At 34.3% G+C, this 24,107-nt stretch overlaps 1 protein-coding gene across 7 annotated transcripts in view; it reads left to right on the forward strand.

Annotated features, from left to right (window-relative positions):
* The window catches only part of LOC149792522 (liprin-beta-1-like), a 195,395-nt gene that overhangs the window by 117,620 nt on the left and 53,668 nt on the right, over positions 1 to 24,107 (forward strand). For 5 of the 7 annotated variants that reach the window (XR_016423582.1, XM_089971141.1, XM_089971143.1 and 2 more), the window contains one exon: positions 3,534 to 3,723. Coding sequence is in view for 6 of the 7 variants with exons in the window: in XM_089971141.1 (XP_089827267.1) it covers positions 3,534 to 3,723 (190 nt within the window). In the remaining variant the exon portion in view is untranslated. The remainder of the gene's footprint in view (positions 1 to 3,533; positions 3,724 to 24,107) is intronic. The other 2 variants (XM_089971145.1, XM_089971146.1) reach the window with 1 other exon arrangement.

The following is a 24,107-nucleotide window of genomic DNA, read 5'->3' on the forward strand; positions in this document are numbered from 1 at the left end:
ATTATTTGTGTAAATAAGTTCATTATATATTGAAACAATTCTGCCAACAGTAAGTGGTCTGAAAAAAGATTTCTCATTGTAGGTCATAAAAAGATATCACTGGATCTCGACATTGAAAATAGGATCTTTTTGACAGGTTGTCTTTTCAAAACAGCAGCATCTCTAGGCATGTTTGTTTCATTTTAGCAATATCAGAAGTTTTGTCTTGAGTGCATGTTCAACTTTGTTAATGTAAGGCCAGATAAATTTCAGAAAAGAATACAGTGAACTCATTTAATTTTGTATCATCTTTTGTGGTTTTGCAGGAGCCTATATTTGTTTGGTACAGTAAAATATTGATTATCCAGAATATTTGCTCATACCAACCACAGTCCACCCCATATGTGAGAAAGCTTGCCAGTAGCTATTCGTGGGTCAGTGGTTCTTTCTAGGGTTTTCCCAGGTTCTTCCTCCACCATTAATACTGGCTGCCATGTATAGCCTATTGTGTGCTGAAAAATGGCATTAAACCCTACAACCTTAATATTTGTACTTTTTTACAATGTACATATATATGTAAATGAAACTAATATGACAATCACAATGCCAGCATAGAATAATATTACCAGAAATAACACACAAGAAAATTGAATACAATCTCGTCCATTTATAATTACAATGATATTATAAGTAAGTAAGCTATCTTTTCAAATGGAGTAATTCAGAGGTGAAGAGGGGCTGAGTGAGATGCACAGAAAGTTTATTCTTTCACCTGATTGTCATTGAGTGAATGGCGTTATGACTCTATTTATCATACAGACATTGCAAACAAATCAGACATGATCAGAGACTTATTATGGTCCAGTCAGATGCATTCTGTAGTACATATTGTCCAATCAAATGCATTCTGTAGTCCTTATGGTCCAGTCAAATGCATTCTGTAGTCCTTAGGGTCCAGTCAGATGTGTTGTGTAGTCCATATGGTCCAATCAAATGCATTCTGTAGTCCATATGGTCCAATCAAATGCATTCTGTAGTCCTTATGGTCCAGTCAAATGAATTCTGTAGTCCTTATGGTCCAGTCAAATGCATTCTGTAGTCCTTATGGTACAATCAAATGCATTATGTAGTCCTTATAGTCCAGTCAAATGTGTTTTGTTGTCCATATGGTCCAGTTGAATGTGTTTTGTAGTCCTTATGGTCCAATCAAATGCATTCTGTAGTCCTTATGGTCCAGTAAAATGTGTTTTGTAGTCCATATGGTCCAGTCGAATGCATTCTGTAGTTGTTATGGTCCGGTCAGATGTGTTTTATAGTCCATATGGTCCAGTCAGATGCATTCTGTAGTCCTTATGGTCCAGTCAAATGCATTCTGAAGTCCATATGGTCCAGTCAAATGTGTTTTGTAGTCCATATGGTTCAGTCAAATGCATTCTGTAGTCCTTATGGTCCAATCAAATGCATTCTGTAGTCCTTATGGTCCAGTCAAATGCATTCTGTAGTCCTTATGGTACAATCAAATGCATTATGTAGTCCATATGGTCCAGTCAAATGTGTTTTGTAGTCCATATGGTCCAGTTGAATGTGTTTTGTAGTCCTTATGGTCCAATCAAATGCATTCTGTAGTCCTTATGGTCCAGTCAAATGCATTCTGTAGTCCATATGGTCCAGTCAAATGTGTTTTGTAGTCCATATGGTTCAGTCAAATGCATTCTGTAGTCCTTATGGTCCAATCAAATGCATTCTGTAGTCCTTATGGTCCAGTCAAATTAATTCTGTAGTCCTTATAGTCCAGTCAGATGCATTATGTAGTCCTTATGGTACAATCAAATGTATTATGTAGTCCATATGGTCCAGTCAAATGTGTTTTGTAGTCCATATGGTCCAGTTAAATGTGTTTTGTAGTCCTTATGGTCCAATCAAATGCATTCTGTAGTCCTTATGGTCCAGTCAGATGTGTTTTGTAGTCCATATGGTCCAGTCAAATGCATTCTTTTGACCTTATGGTCCAATGAAATGCATTCTGTAGTCCTTATGGTCCAATCAAATGCATTCTGTAGTCCTTATGGTCCAGTTAAATGAATTCTGTAGTCCTTATGGTCCAGTCAAATGTGTTTTGTAGTCCATATGGTCCATTCAAATGCATTCTGTAGTCGTTACGGTCCAGTCAAATGTGTTTTGTAGTCCATGTGGTCCAGTCAAATGCATTCTATAGTCCTTATGGTCCAGTCAAATGCATTCCCTAGTCCATATGGTCCAGTCAGATGTGTTTTGTAGTCCATATGGTTCAGTCAGATGCATTCTGTAGTCCTTATGGTCCAATCAAATGCATTCTGTAGTCCTTATGGACTAGTCAGATACATTCTGTAGTCCTTTTGGTCCAGTCGAATGTTTTGTAGTCCATATGGTCCAGTCGAATGCATTATGTAGTCATTATGGTCCAGTCAGATGTGTTTTGAAGTCCAAATGGTCCAGTCAAATGCAAACTATAGCCCTTATGGTCCAGTCAGATGTGTTTTGTAGTCCATATGGTTCAGACAAATGCATCCTGTAGTCCTTATGGACCAATCAAATGCATTCTGTAGTCTTTATGGTCCAGTCAGATGTGTTTTGTAGTCCATATGGTCCATTCAAATGCATTCTGTAGTCCTTACGGTCCAGTCAAATGCATTATGTAGTCCTTATGGTCCAATCAAATGCATTCTGTAGTCCTTATGGTCCAGTCATATGCATTCTGTAGTCCTTATAATCCAGTCAGATGTGTTTTGTAGTCCATATGGTCCAGTCAAATGCATTCTGTAGTACAAATCTTATGTAATTAACTGCTGATCAAATTATCAGCGGTGATTTAATTATGTGTTAATTACCTACTGGCGCAGGTATGAATACAATTGATGCTGGCCATTTTCATCTTCATCATAGCTCTTTGACACTTGTGTCTGCAAGACCACACATAAAGTTTTGATCCATGTTAACTATGTTATCATTCCATCAGTTCTAGTCAGAATAGATTTTTGATAGTTAGGAAGCAATGAATTAAATATTTTAATAATATTAATATTGCTTTTACTTTTCTGCTCATAAACATGTCAGATGTCTACAAAACATAAATATTTACTTGATTACCGATACATTTACAGTAATATGTATGATCCTCAGACCCATTTAATTAAGGTACCTCTGATAACAGTTCTACTTTTTGACTAAACTTTGATCATTCAGATAAACTGTTACCTAGCTGAAATCTGTGTCACCTGATCAGTCTGGAATATCAATGTTTTACTGCACTAAAATTTGTTGCTGTCATTAAGCAGGGCAATTGGTCCTATTGTCTTATAAAATGGACACTTGTTTGTTTGTTTGAACCATATAAGCATGAACATTGCTAAAAGATGAATAAGAATATTCATTGTTTAACAAATAGTTTATTTGGTGAAATTCAGATATAGACACAATGTTGTGACATTCATCAGTCAGATTCTTATTCTATTTCACAGTGACTTTGTAATATTGCTGTGACAGTCATGATCGGTCAGATTCTCATTCTATTTCAGACGCCACCAGCAACGAAACGCAATACAGAAGTTCAAAAAAAAAATGGGAGTTACGGTACGTTACCCAAGGATTCAGGGAGAAATAGATCAGAAGAGCGTGAACATCGCAGATCACGTGGGTTCCCACTTCTTGGTAGAACATTGCTTAGAGTAAAAGCCTCTAAACACAGCTGCTCAGCACCAAATTTAGGTGACAACACATTAAAATTCTAAGCCTGCCTTGTAGCTGCAGCATGTGATGGAGGCATGCAAACTGACTGACTCCTTGTATTTCATACTAATGGATAAACCATGTATATGCACTAATAAGAGTAATCCAGGAGTAAGTTAATATCCTTTTAGTTCAGACTTGAAAATTGTTCTAGTTACGAAAGTATGCATGCACATTTTATTTCTACATGTATGTCCTACTTCTAATTGGAATGAATTAATACCTGCAAAATATTGGTGTATGCTTAAGATACAGAATACACAAAGTATATAAAATCTGAGTCATAAAATAAAATGGATTGAAGAAAACTATGACAACTTCTGTCAACAACATTTGATAAAAAGAAGGGCAAATGAGTAGGTAGGGGAGTCACTTTGAAGCCCACAAATCTCAAATAAATTTTTTTGTCTGTTTTAATTTACAAGGAATGACTTTTTGTTGTTGCATCCACCAACACACTGAAAAGTATTGTGTGTTCATATTTGCCCATCAATAGTTATACACAAAAAGAGCAATTGAAATGTGTGAGGTTGATTTTCAGTATATATTAATAATTATGGTGCTTTTCAGTCTTGTAATTAAAATCTGAAATTACACCAGGAGCATATAAATGTACTATAGTTGAGGCATGCATGTTTTACAAACACTGCTTTAGTTCTAATATTTCTGTCCTTAATTAAACTCAGCTAGCTTTACAGTTCTTAAATCAAGACAGACATTAAAAAAAGTAACCTACTTGTGGGAAAGTAATCTACATGTGGGACAGTAACCATCATGTGGGAAGGTAAAATAACCTACATATGGGAAAGTAACCTACATGTGTGAAAGAAACAATATCTGTGAGAAAAAGATAGGTTTGCAAAATTTGGAAATAAGGAAGTTTTTGGTCTTGCTTTTGGAGTATGGAAATTACGAATTTAAAAAAACAAGGAAATTCCAGGAAGAAGGTACTCTTTTAAAGTATCAGTCACTGCATGGATTTCATTTTTCAAGTCAGTTAATGCAGGGGAGGTAACTGAACATAGTTGGCCTGGAAAGTTACAAACAGCACATCTGTTCCTAGATATCTCTCTTCAAAACATTTTTTTTGTCAAAAGGGTGTGATGCTGCCAGATTCCTAATTCCAGTTAGTAGATTCAACATTTATATACAAAAAGATGATTTACTGTCATGTAGCATATACTTACTCCTCGAAATTATGAACATGGAAAGTTTTTACTCACTGCTGTTGTCGTCAAATATATTTGAATGCTTAAAGCTGTGTGAAATAAGCAAAATAAAAAGGGGATTTTAGGATAATTGGAAAAGAAAATATATTAGTAGCAAGAATTAAAGTTTTAGTTTTCACAAGAAATGTATTTGAAGCTTATGAGATACCCCCACCCCACCCAAAGTATTGATATTTGGAAACCTACATCCCATTGATTTTTTTGGTACATTTTTGTTAGATAGTCTTGAAAACTAATTATCCAGGTTTGACTGTATTAAATTCCAATTTATTTCTGGAAAGATACCTTTATTTATTATAAATTATCTTGAGATCCAAATCCAAGGTTTGACCTGAGAGAGATTGCATAGATAGATCATCTGAATGGTGTGGATTTCTCAGTCATTTCATAATCCGTGTTTCACCCAGTTATGTCAGTTAGAATTCCACATTAGGTTGCCATTCTTTGACAGGGTTATTTCCATGACCAGTCATGAACATCAAGTCTTCATTTGCATTGATGATTGAAGTTTTGCACTTATTTTGTACATGCATTGCATGCTCAGGAATAATGAACTTTGATAGGTTTATTGCGTATGATGTGAGGGAGTCTGATTTGTTATCTTTTGAGAGAGACCTTCTCAAAGCTCAGTTTGTTTCATCACCCAGATATTTTTGTTACTTGATTATACTTTTTAAAGGAAACCATATTTGATATACGTCACACCTGCCTTGAAGGTCATGTGTTTTCAGTAATTGGCTGTATAAAGTAGTGTTTGGAATCTGTTAAAATTTAAAGATTGATGATTGATTCATCAAAACCCTATCAACCATAAGTTTTAATTGGTTGGAGATTTTTTAGGATAAAGTGCACAGTGATTTTCTTACTGTAATGCAGTTATGGACCCTGTAATGCAGTTATGGACCCTAGTTAGCAGTTATGGACCCTATATACTGCATTATATCAAGCAGAGCTGTATTTTGATTATTTTCAAACCATTTATCTTAAACAACATTAGTCAAGACACTGTAAATGTAATTATTATGAAAATGAATCTCAATTCAGCAATCTGTTGTCTTTGATTTGAAGGCCACATTGTCCACATTCCAAAGTTGACTACTTACGATGGGTTTTACTTATTCTATTTGGGTCTCACAAGAGGTCGACTGATGTAGCATCAACATCTTATACCTGCTAAGCGTAACAAGACCTTCTCAGTAAGGCAGTCATTATTGACCAAATTTTCAAAAATGTATGGGGGCCAAGTGGTCTAAAGCGCTCAGTGTTACGGATCACTGCCATCTCACCTCTGTCTGCATGGGTTCGAGTCTCGGGTTCGGCCAATGTGGGTATGTGAGAAAGCTTGCCAGTAGCTTCTTGTGGATTGGTGGTTCTTTCCAGGGTTTTCCCGGGTTCTTCCTCCACCATTAATGCTGGGCGCCATGTATAGCCTATCTTTTGCTGAAAAATGACGCTAAACCCTACAGAAACAAAACAAACAAACAAAAAAAAAATGTATAAAGAAATATCATGTACTATGATGTCAAATTAGAAAGCATACATTGGTAAAGTTACGAATTGTGATCTGACGCAGCAAAGTTAAATATTATACTCGGCCTCAAATTTGACCTTACCTCCAGTGCAGTTTCAGAAACAACAATTTGGAGACCTGCCAACCTGTAGGATTTTGCCATAAGTCTTACAGAAATTACTCTTGAAATAGGGAATTACGGAATAAAGCACAAATTATAGAAATATGTTTGTTTATTGAGGAGGTTTTGTTAGGGTTGGCACTGGAGCTCCACAACTTCTTGCTTGATCATTTTTAATTCATGTGGCAGCAACAATCTTTTTCTCTTATCACAAGTCGTACTGAAGTCAAGATATGGTGTGCATTAACTGTAATTGTTGACCTTCCTGTTTTTTTCCAATTAATCTGAATATTTCTTTTGAACATTTTAAAAGGCTGATTGGCCCGTTTGGCTTCAGCATGACTTTGGATTTATGACAACATACCAAGAAGAAACTGAAATCAGTAGCTTGACAATGCAGGCATTTTGCATGAAAACAAATTGAAAAGTCTGGGATACTTCTTTTATGTTTCACTAGTTCCCTGACCAACTCCAATGAATCTAATAAGAAGCATGCATCTGGATCAAACTCGGACAATCCCATGTCAAGATTTGACCACAGTAATTGTATTCCATATTTTTCTGGTTATTTTGTCAGTCCGTAATTTAAGCATTATTTTCTATAAGACATACAGTCAAATTCATTTGGTGTAGTGCGACAAGGTGCTGATATTACAAAGTTAAAAGGATGCGTAGACTATCGCTTGAGAAACGGTCTTTATTTGACAATATAATTAAATTAAACAAATTTGAATATCTTTTTAATGATGGAATTCATGAATGAATTGTAGACTCCTATCATATTGCCAGAAAACGGGAAAAATATCATGTGCATGCAGTAATTTGCAGATGATGTTTTTGTGCAGGTCTGTGTATACTGCAAAACCAGAGCTGTTACTTCTATACTTTCACCATAATTTTATTGAAATATTTCACGTAAATACATTTTGTAGGTCAATGTATCAGTTTTAATGGCTTTTTCTGCAAAGATTCTGCATGCCATAGTTCCATTCATTTATTAGGTTCTTTGCCTTTATCACTGAAATGCTTGGGAATGCTATTTTTCACTCAGTTTAAACATTTATATGATTATAAGCATTGTCATTACATGTGAATCCCTTGAATTTGATATTGTGATGAACTGTTGACAAATAAAATTAGTCAATGGCATGTATGATCACTTAGACTAATAGATGGTCTTAACAGAGCTGAAGGTATGCACAAAGAGTTATGATCTTACAAAGCCAGTTTATGCAATCTCCTGCTGGTATATGGGTAACAGAAAAGTAGATGTCAGCTAATATTGGAGAATTGTGTGCTGCTAGAAATAGTTACATGTATGCTTTGTGAGTTGCTTCAGAATTGTTGATGTTAGACCAGCTGTCAGTTTTTGTGTGGCAAACTACGAACAGGTGGCTAAAATTACAGACTGGGCTTTGTGCAACAATTGATAGATATCTGCCATGGTAAACAGGTCTAAAATTACAGATTGGGCTTTGGGCAACAATTGATAGACATCTGCCATGGTAAACAGGTCTAAAATTACAGATTGGGCTTTCGGCAACAATTGATAGACATCTGCCATGGTAAACAGGTCTAAAATTACAGATTGGGCTTTCGGCAACAATTGATAGACATCTGCCATGGTAAACAGGTCTAAAATTACAGATTGGGCTTTCGGCAACAATTGATTGACATCTGTCATGGTAAACAGGTCTGTAAAACTGGAATAGTGCTTCAGAAGTTTTTTATGAACAAGGAAAATTAAAACAAAGAACTAGTCATGAAATCACGTTACATTTGATGCCTATTCGTATTTAAGTAATTTACACTTAACTAAGAAATAACTGAAGAAACTAATACTGTACTTTCCACTACGTTTTGGGGGAAATGTTTGCAAAGCTTGCCTATGGGAGACTTCAGAATAAGGTTTTGTTTATAGGTCTTTATGCAGAGTATATTTTTTTCATATCATTTTACATAATATTCCCTGACTTAAAAGGTTTTGTCATTCATATCATTAGTAATAGTAATAATAATACTTTATTTACCGAAGGTGATTTATTTAGTTAAGGACTATTCTCCCTTGAGGTCCTCTAAAGAAGAGTAAAATAATGTGCATTATATGAAAGATAACTGTAATTATTGTTCATTTAATGTGTTCAGTATTAAAATACTAAATTCCATTATCTATTTGTAACACATACACACTCATGATAACACATGCACACTCTTCTTACTGTAATATTTTCAGCAGATGTTATATATAGTGGAAGCTTGTTCCACACAACTGTACCAGAGTATTGGATGCTTTTTTAAAATTGCTCTGTTCTTGGTTTTGGTGCTTGAAGATTTATATGTAATATTGATCTCTACAGGTACTGTGTTGAAAAAGACCTGAATCAACCCTGAAGAAACTCTGGTGCAGTTCCATGTAGACATTTATATATACATTTATATATATTATAAGAACTGCCTTGTGAAAATCTGTTCTTTCATATATTGTGAACCATTTTTTTATCGTTCTGTAAACAATGCATTTGGCAGATGATTGATAGCTGCATCTAAAATAATGTGTGCTGCCCATTTCTGAAGTTTATAAATCCTGTCAAGCTGATATTTGGCCATTTCTCTATGCATTTGAACAATAATCCATTGCTGGAAGAATATATGAATTGTAGTATAGATTGCAAGTTTCTGTAGGTAGATATGTCTCTATTCTGTTGAGTAGAGTGATTTTTGGTGACAGTGTTTTGCAAAGCTTGTCAATATGGTCATCTCAATGTAAATTATTATCTACAGACACACCTACAAGTTTTTCTTATTTGACATTTTCTAACTGATGATTGTTTATTGTAAGAGACAGTTCTGGGTTCCCTAACTTGTATAGTTTTTGTGATGTCCCTAAAATTATATATTTTGTTTTACCTTCATTAATTACCATCCTTTTTGGTTGTGCCCAGTTTTGGACTCTAAAAAGGTCTCAGTTTATTTTCATTTGGATAACTTCAGTATCAGGACTAGATGTATACAAGGTTGCATCATTTGCCAACAAATCTGTATTTGTGGATTCATTATTTAATGGTAGATTGTTTCATAGAAAAGAAAGAGGAGAGGGCCTAAAACTGACCCTGGACGGACCCCTGGATGAATAGTGTGAGGTTGAGAGCTAATATTGCCAATGCTTACTTGTTGAGACCTTTGGTTTAAGTATGTTCTAAACCAGTTTAAAGATGGATTGTCAAATCCAAAACAGTTAAAAGTTTTGTAGCAGAATTTCATGTTCAATGAGATGAAAGGCTTTCTTCAAGTCGAAGAAAACAACCCCAGTCATAGAACCATTATCCATTTTGTATGGCCAAAGATCTGTTAATTTGGTAAGTTTTGTTTGGTATCAGTGGTACTTTCTAAATTCTGATTGTGCCTTATGAAATAGAGTGTCAATTTTTTTTTTTTTAAATCATAGCTGCATAGCTACTTCCTTTTCAGATGATTTTGATAATGTAGATAGAATGAATGTTGGTCTTTAATTCCCAGGATCCTCCTTTTTTCCTCTTTTAAATATTGGTCTAACTTTTGCACATTTCAAGGTATCTGGAAAATTACCACTCATTGTAATTTAGTTTATGATATGCATCAATGACTTTGTTATTACTGGTGCAGCAGTTTTAACAATTTGTGGACAATACCATCCAGAGCGGAGGATTTATTAACGCTCAACGTATTGAGCATTTCAAAAACATTCAGCTTCAGTATCATTAGCTAGTGACAAGCATTTATCATCATGAATTTTAGCTCTTATAAATGATAGAAAAGCATCAAGCTCAGTTGGGATGTTAGTCTGGTTCTGAATACAGTTACTGGAGGATGCTTGTGCAGAAACTATTGAAAATTTCAGCAATGTCTCGAGCAAACATTGCTATGTCATCATTTTGCTTAAGTATAGGGGGAAAACATCAATTCTTGAGTGGGTTCAGCACTTTTAGACACTTCCACAATGTCTTAGTACTGGTACATTCATCAATAGCGTGTTCATAGTATTCTTCGTTTGCCTTATCTATGAAATGCTTAGCTTTATTCCTCCATTTTCTATACTTTTTCATGTCTTTTTTTATTATTGAAAATTATCTCTTAGGTGCCCAGCCTCATTGATATCAGGGCTAATCCACTTGGGTGTAATTTGGTGTTTAACCCTTTTCGTTTTAATTGCAGCATGCTTGTCTAAGGTTGCATTGGACATATGCTATCATTTGTCTAAGGCAGTGTTGACATCAGCTATATTGCAAACTGAGTGGATGGTTTGCAATTAAATCATTTATGAACATTTCCTCATCAAACTTTTTAAAGTCCCTGTACTGTATTTCAGTGTGGCAACCATTTTTAGACAATTTGGGAACATGTATAGTTATGCCGACTGAATAGTGGTCACTCAGTGCATACTCTGGCACATTAATTTCACTTATGTTGTCAGGTTAATTAGTATAAACATGGTCAATGATAGTAGCACTTTTTTCTGTTACTCTAGTTGAGGTATTAATTATTTGTGTAAAGTTGTATATTTCAGAGTTTCGTATCCATGTTAATGGAAGAGTTTTCATGTAGTCAATTTTAAAATCACCTAATATGATCATTTCTAAATCTTCCTTAAGCAGTTTGTTATGTTTTAGGCTCTTAAAACAGTAAGAAGAAAAGAGTGAAGACAACAAGTTTAGTAAAATTTAACAATTTATTTTCCTAGAAAAACAAGGTAAAAATGAGACAAAGAACTTATGGTTGTACGAATCAAGTCCAAAAATAGTCCAAGAATTAAAAAATAGAAGTCCTAGAAATAAAGAGTCCTAAATAAATCTGAGATGGAGTTGTGATAAAAAATCCAAGATGGAGGATGATGACATATGCTGTGTTGTTCTGATGTGTCAGCAGTTGCTTGTTGAACCACAGAAAATAATATTTCAGTTTTGAATTCCAAATAAAATTTCAATAAATGTCTTTGCCCAAGAATTCTGTATGAGCACTTAAATATTTCCAGGGAAAAGAATGAATAATTCCATAAAATAGAATTTCACCTCAAACTGGTCACAACAAAATACCTTTAAGTGTTAATGGTTTTTTGCCCAACTGATTAAATTTTCTGTAGAAAAGAGTTATTCACTAATTTAAGATGCAAAACAGATGCCTGTATGAGGGTCACATGATAATGTTTCTAGAACCACATAGAAACCTTAAATGCCTAACATCACATACAGCCTCAGTTTCATTCTATGATTCTTACACTAAGAAAGAATAATATAAAATATAAAAATAAAAGTTGTTAACTAAAACTCGTTGATTTCTGAATCAAGGTCAGGAATTAGGTGAGCAGTTAGATACAAAGTTTCTGTTATTAGGTGTTAATGAAAAAACAGGTAAAACTAATTTTTGGAAAATGTCAAATCCAGTAAATAAAGTTACATTACAGTAGCATGCAATTGGAATAATTTTTTTTAAAAACTAACAATTAAATATACATAAGGTGTCTGTTACATGACCTGTTTCACCACAAAAATGACAATTAGTGGATGTTTTCCTGAATATAGGGGTATAGCAGTTTGTATTTCTAAGTAATAAAGCAGTTCCTTTTGTGCTCTGGTGAATTTTGTTCTTAGAATACAGTTTTAGGTTGACTTTATTTCCTGTGTTTTCATAAAAGAAGGAATGATACTGGTCTGTATAGAGCAAATTAAACTGTTCACATAGGTCAACAAGTATTTCATTTATTGAGTTCACTTGTGCATCAACACAAAGAGGTATCCCAGACACCAGTTTGTTGCTTGAACATTTAGAATGCAGAGTGTAAAGCAGACTTTCACAATCGTCTTGGTGCCCCGAGTGGTCTAAAGTGCTCACTGTTATGGATCACTGCCATCTCACCTCTGTCTGTGGTTCAAGTCTCGGGCTTGGCCAATGTGGGTATGTAGGAAAGCCCACCAGTAGCTTCTCGTGGGTCGGTGGTTCTTTCCATGGTTTTCCTGGGTTCTTTACAATTTATACTGGCCACCATGTATAGCTATGTATAGCCTATCTTGTGCTGAAAAATGGCGTCAAACCATATAACAACAACAAGAACATAATCGTCATCCAGGCTATGACCCTCACTAACATCATTTCCGCCTATCTGAATTGCTTTGAAAGATGTGAGGTCCGTGTTCAATACTGTATCAGTTGCATCATCCGGTCTTAAAATTTTTCATCACATAGAATTTCTCAGAAGTTGAACAGTTTTAGAATAATCTGTAGATGATAAGCATACTGCTAGCCTAAAATAAATATAGAATTTGAGATGGAAATTCAGAGGGTAAATATCTGTTGGTTATTAAAGTTACCACCCAGTATAACTTTTAATCATATTCTATCAAACATTCTTGTCAGAATTAGAATAAAAGAATAAAAGTCTATAAATATAAGCATAATGAGAACTATAACTATTGTCATCTATCTATCTATCTATCTATATATATATATATATATATATATATATATATATATATATATATATATATATATGTATATGTATGTATATATATATATATATATATATATATATATATATATATATATATATATATATATATATATATATATATATTCCCTTTACCCTCATTTGTGCTTCATAAACCCCTAAAGTTTTAATTTGACACCCAGTTTGATCCCAAAGTTTGTTTTTTTACTCAATCTGACCCCCAGTTTTGCCACCAAGGAGATTTCTGACTCTCAGTCTTGCACCCCTGGGCAATACACTGCCTATTATTGGCAGTACTGTGAAAAACCCAAGTAGTTATTTTTTCATCTTGACATGTCACAAGTTTACAATTTAGACTTATTATTTTTGCACTTTTGAAGCATTTGTTAATTTCCCAGATCATGTGTGGTATATTGGTTGACCCTTGGGTAATTATATCACCAAGAGATGAGCAATTAGTCTGTAATTAACAGTTAGTAAATAAAAGGCATTCCAAATGTCTTGGATACAGGTTAAGTACAGAACAACATTTTCATCTTTTTATTCTGCATTTAATATGTTTAGATATGGGTTGGGCGAGAATGGGATACCAAATAATGAACCAGCCGTCTCATTGTTACATTATGTACAGGTATTTATTTGGTGGGTTGGTGGGGGAAATTGAGGAGTACACATAAAACAATTGCCTTTCTTGCACATTTTATAAAATTAGTTTTTATTAATTTATATTTGTCATCTATTAGCAATTACATAATGTCCTTTTGGGGCCATTTTATTTGTTCATTAGGTCTCGCACACACACACTATATATACCACCCAGTCGGCCAGTTCTGCACATCGTGTAATTCTGTACAACAATATGTCATTTCTGTAAACATTGGATCATGTGTTGTTTTGGGTCTAAAATGCAATTTGTATCAAGAAAGAATGATTGTCCTTTAATTAAGGAAAGTGATATTCAAAAATTGTACAAAAATATCCCGTGTTTCTAATCTAAATGCAACTGACTGAAAATATGGATTCTAAATGTCAACATGAAGACCCACTCCTTGACCTTCTTGAACCCAGAAACTCCTATTTAATATTTATCTTTTAGAATCATACAAATAAATACATTATTTAAAAGATGGAAATGTTTACCTTAAAACAATGCTGCATCTTAATCCAAGTTTTTAATTTTGTAAGAATTTGTCCCACACCTACTTTATTGTCTGCTGTCCAACTTTTCAATTTGCACTCGAACAGGATTCTGAAGAAATTCCCCAGCGTATACTCTGTTTCTGAATTCTTTAACAATATTTTTCCCATAAACAGGATGTTAACATCCTATTCATTTTTGTTTCTCTTCAACATAATAACGTATATTTTTTTTTTAAATGTTGAACTTTACTAATTTTTACAAGATTGGTTTAGTTTGCTTAATGTCTTGCCATTTATTGGCATTATTACGTTGAGTTTTGTAAAACCAGTTATAAACCTGACCTAATTACTCGACTGAAATGCTAACAGAAAGAGTCCAAAGTAATATATTTCATTTCCATAGCCCGATGCATAAACATTGCATCTTTTCAAAGCTATTCGCAGAATAGGCTGACATATCACAAATCATTAAAACTAAGGGGTGGTAGGCATTGCAGTATTTTACTTTTGTCAGTTGAATTTGGTATGTGTTTTACATTAAATACTGGTGACAGAACCTTACATGCGCAGAACTGCCCAACATCAGTGTGTGTATGTATGTATACACACACACACACACACACACACACACACACACACACACACACACACACACACACACACACATATATATATATATATATATATATATATATATATATATATATATATATATATATATATATATATATATATATATATTTATTTTATTTATTTATTTATTTATTAATGCGATAGTATTGTTCTTCTGGTCACAAACCATGAGAGCTCATTGCATGGTCTGTTGTTCATCATTCATCCATTTGTTAGCACATCATAAACAACTTTGAGGATTGCAGTGCACACATAAACATTCATTCCATGGTCTAGTTGGTCTGTTGTTCATCATTCATCCCAGGGACTAGTTGGTCAAGAAAAAGGTGCAGCTCAGCCATCCATTATATCCATGATAGCAGCCAGTTTGAAAATCTTTTCTATTGTTACTTCTCCCCAGTGGATGATTGGATGATCATATTAACAGCAGGTTTTCACTCAGAGACTTATGATGTCCTAATTAAAAACATTGCTGATCTGATATCCAGTATGGCCACCTTAGCAGCCATCTTGTTATTGCATTACCTTCTGAACAGAAAGCCATATTGACATCGTGTTTTTGCCAGAAGATTTTTTATAATGGCCATGTGGCCATTTTTAAAATATTATTTTCACTATTCCTTCTGAATGTCTGGTCATAGCTACATTGTGCATTCATGAAAAGACTTTGTTTTTATAATGTCAAGTTGACCCTGAATGAAAATGGTGCTAATGTGATTATCCATTATGGCCACCATGGCAGCCATCTTGAAATCTTGTTATTGTTACTTCTCTAAAAACAGAAATCCTTTTCAAAATGGGATTTTCACCAGAAGACTTTCTAAGATGTCTTGTTGGTCCTAAATTAAAATGGTGCAGTTCTTATGTCCAGTATGGCAACCAGTGGCCATCTTAACAATTTTGTTATAGCTTCTCTTAAAAGGAAAGTAATTTTGATATTCAGTTTTCATTTGATGAGTCTTTTTTTTAATGTCTAGTTCTTTCTAAATGAAATGATGCAGATTGACCCACAATATGGTCACATACTAGCCAGCTTGAAAATAATATTTTTACTCTCTGAAATGGGTGGCAATATCAACTTGGGGTTTTTACTGCTGGACTTATTATGATACCTAGTTAGTCCTAAAGGATAATCTTGGCAATCATTTTTCCAACATGGCTTCCTTACAGCCATCTTAAAAACCTAATCACTATTCCCCATGAAAGGATGGTCAAAAATTTGCTCAAAAAGGAAATGATGTCAGTCTGACATCAATATGGCCACCACAGCAGCTAATTTGAAATTTTTTGTTATTGCTGAAGAATGTCAGATATTTTCGAACACTCAGCAGTTAAAAGTAAGAAATGTTCATGAATTCATGGAAATTGTTTTCAACCAGTAGAATGTCAAACACTTCAAGATACTCTTGTTTGTAGGGTTTTTTGTCACTAGATAATGGTAAATGAATAAATAAATTTCAAGTAGTAAAAACACTTAGACTTAGCTTGGAAGATTATTCCCATGGTAAATGTTTCAAAGTTAAAACAAAGATCACCGTGGTGAAGACAGTTTGACTTAGGTTGGGAGTTTTCTTCTCATGGTAAACATTGCAAAGGTAAAACAAAAGTCATCACACATTTTGGCAAAGACACTTTGCCATGGCTTGGGAGTTTATTTCTCATGCTAAATGTTGCAAAGGTAAAACAAAAGTCGTCACACATTTTGGCAAAGACACTTTCCCATAGCTTGGGAGTTTATTTCCCATGCTAAATGTTGCAAAGGTAAAACAAGAGTCATCACACATTTTGGCAAAGACACTTTGCCATAGCTTGGGAGTTTATTTCCCATACTAAATGTTGCAAAGATAAAACAAAGGTCACCACTTCATCCTCTTCTCTTAATCATTACTAATTCATCTCAAGTGTTATGTAGACTTTCTCCGAACCAAATCTGCCGGAAAATGCCATAACTGTAGATAACACTGCCACATTAAGAACGTTTCGGAATATTAAATCAGTATAAACCATATAAAAATCTATTTGTAAAAAATGTTTTCTTGTAATTATTACCTTGTTTTAAATTGACATTTTTGTTGTGCATATTTTATTTCATAATCATTCCTTACCAACTAGACACGTATTATGCCAGTATTCTGTTTCATTGTGGGTTGCTCATTACAGATCATTTCTGGTTAAAAAATGGAATCAAGCAATTGATGTTATCTTGACAGTAAAACATAAAAAATGGCCAGATTTAAGATGCATATTTCATAACCACATATTGGTTAAGTGTCATAATACATTACAAGTAATCAGAAAATATGCAGAAACATGTTCATTACAGTACATCTTTAATAACCACCATTTAAAAGCATGAGTGATTTTGTTGATATGTAGAAAAATAATGCTCAGTATGAGGGACATAAATTTTGTACTTGCATTTCACAATATAAAAAGGGGCCCCAGGGTTCTTTGTGTAGCAGCCACAAAATCTCTGAAAATTGGTCCCCTATGAAAAATAGTGAATTCAGAGTATTTTCAAGGTGGAAATTTTGTGTAAGTTTTAATTAAAAAAATTGTGTGATTGGATTTTTAATGTAGCTTTAAAAATTCTTTAGTCATATTGGTACAATGTCTGCACTCTGACAGTTTATAGTAATGTCTAGCACTGAGGTATCATGCCGCAGATATGTAGCATCATGTCCCACCCAGTAACATTATCTTGACACCAATCCTAACACTATCCTGATTGCTGAGTGCCAAGCAAGGCAGCTGTTTGTATAATTTTTAAAAGACTTTTGGCATGACTCGGCCTGTGTTCAAACCCACGACCTACCACAATGAGGCAGACACTCTAACCACTTATGCCACTAGAGCAGTCTGTAAAAAAAGTAAATACATGCAATATTTCGATTTCTGATGATGATTTTTAAGCCGGTTCTGTGTGTTCTCTTTGTAAATGGTATTTTGAAACTTGTTTAAACAGGTGGTAGAAACTGAACCACTTTCACCTCATGACAATTTACTGCTGTTTGTTTTCGTCATTCATTAAAGAGATAGACATCAAGCTCCTCTCCTCCTTTACATCTGCACATTGCACCCAGTTCATGAAGTAAAATCCATCTTAACATCCTTCTGTAATTTGTTGAGCTGATCATAATCATCTCTGTCTGAAACTAAATTGAGGAAGTACAAGGTCATTCATCCTCTCATAAGGTTCAGCATATGCCAGAAAAACATTTTGGTGGAATAGGAATTCACTCTGGTTGTTGTCTTCATCATGGGAGTACATGCTGAGCTGAGTGGTGCATACATACATGGATGATATCTGCCCTTGCTTGATGTACTCAGTCCTGTGCATACATACGTGGATGATATCTGCCCTTGCTTGATGTACTTAGTTCTGTACATACATACATGGATGATATCTGCCCTTGCTTGATGTACTCAGTCCTGTACATACATACATGGATGATATCTGCCCTTGCTTGATGTACTCAGTCCTATTCATAGGAGCTGTGTTGTAAAGCTATCAGTTTTACTACAAATTGTCTGCTTTTGGTTGGAATATTTATTACTATAAAAGGCAACTCACATCATTCAGTGGATGATCAGTAAGTATATTATATATAGTTGTGTGTGTGTGTGTGTGTATTTGTATGTGTGTATGTGTGTGTATTTGTATGTGTATTCATGTGTGTGCTTTAACAGTGCATTTAATACATTATTGGCTTTGTTATGCTGAGGAAATGGGAGCTAAGTCATTTTTCCAAGGGCTCACCAAGGCAGCTGATTTGGACATATATCAAACATGCAGCCCTTGTATTGAGTTCAACACTCTGCCAACTAAGCTAATGTATTTCACACATGCAGGGTTCTTAGTAGACGTGTACCCACTGTTTTTGATTCGTGGAATTTAAATTTGACCTGTTTCTGACACACTGAAATTACAACCTGTTCATTTTTTATGAAACTTTGGTTTTGGTCTGAGCATCAGTCTTAGTTACTCATGATTCGTCTCTGGCCTAATTTTGTACCAAGCACATATCTGCCAAACTTTATGATTTTACCTGTAGTCTTATGGAAATGACCCTTAAATTATGGACTTAAAAGCATCGATTATCAAAATTTTATTGTTCATGATAAAATCTAGATAATGGCTTGTCTGTTTCTTATTCGGATCCAGGTTTATATTAGGTTCATTGGAATTGGTCAGGGAACAGGACTAACTTTACCAGAGTACCTCAGATGCTCTAAACTGAATGTATTTTGTAATGCAAAATGTCTGCATAATATAGGACACACTGTACTAATGATATGGAAAAATGGGAACCAGCCTGGAAATGGGTGAACATAAAATAGAGTATATATTATGGGTTTGGGTGGTCAGGATTGGTTGATAATGAAGATATTTTGTAGGGAAAAGAATCTTTTGAGAGCTTATCATAGTTGGAATTGAAAAAAATAGAGACATTGTTTTCCTGATGGAATTTCAGTCCTTTAACAGTCATGAGTTTGGAACACTCATTACTAAAATTAGTACCTGACTCTTTGATGTGGAATTGAAAGCACATGTTTCAAACACATGTAGGTTCAGAAAATGCCATGGCTCGAATCCTTTCTTCTACAGAAGCTGTCATCCAGGTTTCATCTATACTGATAAATATAGGTTTGATCATGAGCATTCAGAAATTTAAAGTTATTGAATTTTTAATATCATGGTGTTTCCATAGGTTTTACTGTGGGAACTGAGTCCTTGAGCCCATAAGCTGTTGCTTTTTGTAATTAAAAAATGGCTTTAAACAAGCTACATGTCACGACAGATGTGATAATAAACCTCTTAAAAAGTTTTAATAGTAAAGAAGAATAAAAGGGAATATTCAGTTTTTTGGGGAAAAATTTAAGAAGGGCAACTGTTACATTTAGTAGACATGATGTGTTGATTTGAATATGCCACATGGAGGGAAAGATGATTTATAAGGACTACGTTGAGAGATATCATGTTGCCATTAATCTTTGAAACTGTACTAGAGGTAATTAATGTTCATGTAAACTTTCCAAACTTTTTGAGTTGAACACAATGTTTACCGTTGCTGCATCAGTCTTGAATCACACTTTTTTACATTTTAATGCATGCTTTCCAACTTGACAGTAGCAGTACATGATATTTTGTTACGCCTCACTGAAAACTGGTCCAATGAACAGAAAAAAATCTACTGCCTTGAGGTCTGTTAGGGTTGGCAAGTCTGAGTGTATACTGTCCATAGCTAATTGACCATATATGCACCTGTGATTGACATTTGCCATACTACTCTTTACCCCTTATTGGCCCTTATGTAAAATCAATATGAACTGGGCAGAGCCAACAGGTCACTGCACATACCATTTTAAAGTTACCATCTGTTGCTTTTGAAAAATAAAAATTATTTATTTTTAAGGCACAAATAATCAGTATACTATGTATAATCCTCCCATATTACAGTAATGAGTGGGAACGAGTCTTCTGGGATGTTTTATGTGGTGTTATAAGTAATCAAGGCATCAGAGGTGGTTCATGATGGCTTTCAAGTCTTAATGATAATCGACTGATTTTTGTATTGTTGAATTGTTCTTTCGTTGCTTAAGACATTATAGAGGAATATTTAAGGGTAGTCGATACATATTTTAGTTCAGTTCATGCCTAGTGCCACTGTATACCAGTAGTTTGAATTTTTTTTTTTTTAAAGTGGCTAAGAAACGTGAAATTGGGGGATACATAACTTGTCCAACTAAGAAACTTTCTCTTTAGGATGAATTTGGCTTGGAGGAGTATTAGAGAACAGTCGGTAATTTTTAAAAACCCAGCAACAGAAAAACTGGAGTTTATTTCTTACAGGCTGAGTATGGTTATTTTGCCACATTCTAATGCTGATAGGGAGAAGGCATCCTCCATTCTTCTCAAAAATGAAATTATTCAGGGGGAAACATGGACCAGAAAACCATTGAATGCCTGTTAAGTGTAAAACTTACAGTCACAATTAATGTAATCAGTGGTTACTCATTAGTAATCTTGTGAATGAAACTAAAAATGGTTGTGTGTGGGTTTTATTTTTTTTTAAATCTTTGCAGTGAACTACAAGATATATATCTCTTCCTTCTTCATTAAATTGTCATACACTGGATCATATTAATTAATCAATCACGAAGTAGATTTTCTTTCCTGTCTCAGTCTCAGAAATGACCGGCTGTTGATGATCATTTCAACCCTCAGACTCCAAAAAATAAGTAACAATTTTGAGCCCAAGGAGAATAAATCTAGTTTTGTTAGAAATCTTAAGCATCAGTTTCAAAATACTCTACAAGTGTTTCCCTTTATTTAATACATGACGAGAAATCTTGAGGATCAATTTCAAAATACTGTACAAGTGTTTCCCTTTATTTAACAAGTGACGAGAAATCTTGAGGATCAGTTTCAAAATACTGTACAAGTGTTTCACTTTATTTAACATGAGACGAGAAATCTTGAGGATCAGTTTCAGAATACTGTACAAGTGTTTCCCTTTATTTAACACGAGATGAGAAATCTTGAGGATCAGTTACAAAATACTGTACAAGTGTTTCCCTTTATTTAACATGAAACGAGAAATCTTGAGGATCAGTTACAAAATACTGTACAAGGGTTTCCCTTTATTTAACACTAGACAAGAAATCTTGAGGATCAGTTACAAAATACTGTACAAGGGTTTCCCTTTATTTAACACGTGACGAGAAATCTTGAGGATCAGTTACAAAATACTGTACAAGTGATTCCCTTTATTAACACGAGACAAGAAATCTTGAGGATCAGTTACAAAATACTGTACAAGTGATTCCCATTATTTAACATGAGACAAGAAATCTTGAGGATCAGTTTGCTCCATGAATAACAAACAATCTCAGCTTTGAGATCAAGACTCAAAAACAAATGACTCTTGAAATTTCAGTTTTGGCTACTGAGATTTTCATTTTGACACTTGAGATTATGGATTCAAGGGTCAAATAACTCTTCAGATTTGAAATCTGTTGAGAACCCTGCAGTTGTAAAAATAAGAGAGAGACTAGTTCAGTTACATAGATCAGATTGGATATAGATCCAGGAATCAGTCTGTTTCAGTATTGATCCAGGAATCAGTCTGTTTTCATATAGGTCCAGGAATCAGTCTGTTTAGGTATAGATCCAGAATCAGTCTGTTTTGATATAGATCCAGGAATCAGTCTGTTTTGATATAGATCCAGGAATCAGTCTGTTTTGATGTAGATCCAGGAATCAATCTGTTTTGATGTAGATCCAGGAATCAGTCTGATTTGATATAAATCCAGGAATCAGTCTGATTTGATATAGATCCAGGAATCAGTCTGTTAAGGTATAGATCCAGAATCGGTCTGTTTTGATATAGATCCAGGAATCAGTCTGTTTTGATATAGATCCAGGAATCAGTCTGTTTTGATGTAGATCCAGGAATCAATCTGTTTTGATGTAGATCCAGGAATCAGTCTGATTTGATATAAATCCAGGAATCAGTCTGATTTGATATAGATCCAGGAATCAGTCTGTTTTGATATAGATCCAGGAATCAGTCTGTTTTGATGTAGATCCAGGAATCAATCTGTTTTGATGTAGATCCAGGAATCAGTCTGATTTGATATAGATCCAGGAATCAGTCTGATTTGATATAGATCCAGGAATCAGTCTGTTTTGATATAGATCCAGGAATCAGTCTGTTTTGATGTAGATCAGGAATCAGTCTGTTTTGATATAGATCCAGGAATCAGTCTGTTTTGATATACATGATTCAGTCTGTTCTATTATTGGCTATGTTGGCTGCAATTGAAATGAGGCAGGCATTTTAGCATATTGTCTGAATTGAATACACTGGCATTATGCTTATCAGTTTTCAGTGACCCTGAATGTCTGCAATAACACAAATTGAGAGTGAACAAGTAAAATGCCATTTATTTTAATAATAGATGACTTAGCCATTTACTGTAATGATCATTGCACATGTTAGCCTTGCAGCTGATATACACTGTTGATAAATTCATTATTGTTTAACAGATTGTGAACTTAGACACCTGTTGTACAATAACAAGTTTTAAGTAAGTGGCTTTGCCTTCATTATATATATATATATATATATATATATATATATATATATATATATCCTGTAAGTTTTATGGATCCAAGCTGTTCTTCCTGACAAATCAGTTCTTCCTGACAAACAAGTGTGCATATGTTGATGAAACTGGACATTTAAAATACTTTGTGTTAACATGGAGAAACTTCGATACAGGGGGTTTGTGCTAAATGGGGTTTTCCTGAATTTTTTATGGCTGTTTAACAATCCACAATTTATATACAGGTTGTTCAGGTTTCAACAATCGATGATGATTAGCATTTCATTACAACAATCCACAATTTATATACAGGTTGTTCAGGTTTCAACCATCGATGATGATTAGCATTTCATTACAACAGTCCACAATTTATATACAGGTTGTTCACATTTCAACCATCGATGATGATTAGCATTTCATTACAACAGTCCACAATTTATATACAGGTTGTTCAGGTTTCAACCATCGATGATGATTAGCATTTCATTACAACAGTCCACAATTTATATACAGGTTGTTCAGGTTTCAACCATCGATGATGATTAGCATTTCATTACAGCAGTCCACAATTTATATACAGGTTGTTCACATTTCAACCATCGATGATGATTAGCAGTTCATTACAACAGTCCACAATTTATATACAGGTTGTTCAGGTTTCAACCATCGATGATGATTAGCATTTCATTACAACAGTCCACAATTTATATACAGGTTGTTCAGGTTTCAACCATTGATGATGATTAGCATTTCATTACAACAGTCCACAATTTATATACAGGTTGTTCAGGTTTCAACCATCGATGATGATTAGCATTTCATTACAACAGTCCACAATTTATATACAGGTTGTTCAGGTTTCAACCATCGATGATGATTAGCATTTCATTACAACAGTCCACAATTTATATACAGGTTGTTCAGGTTTCAACCATCGATGATGATTAGCATTTCATTACAACAGTCCACAATTTATATACAGGTTGTTCAGGTTTCAACCATCGATGATGATTAGCATTTCATTACAACAGTCCACAATTTATATACAGGTTGTTCAGGTTTCAACCATCGATGATGATTAGCATTTCATTACAACAGTCCACAATTTATATACAGGTTGTTCAGGTTTTGGGATATGGA

This window comes from Sinohyriopsis cumingii, chromosome 9 (assembly GCF_028554795.1).
Source record: "Sinohyriopsis cumingii isolate HCF-2022 chromosome 9, ASM2855479v2, whole genome shotgun sequence".
NCBI classification, from domain to species: domain Eukaryota; kingdom Metazoa; phylum Mollusca; class Bivalvia; order Unionida; family Unionidae; genus Sinohyriopsis; species Sinohyriopsis cumingii.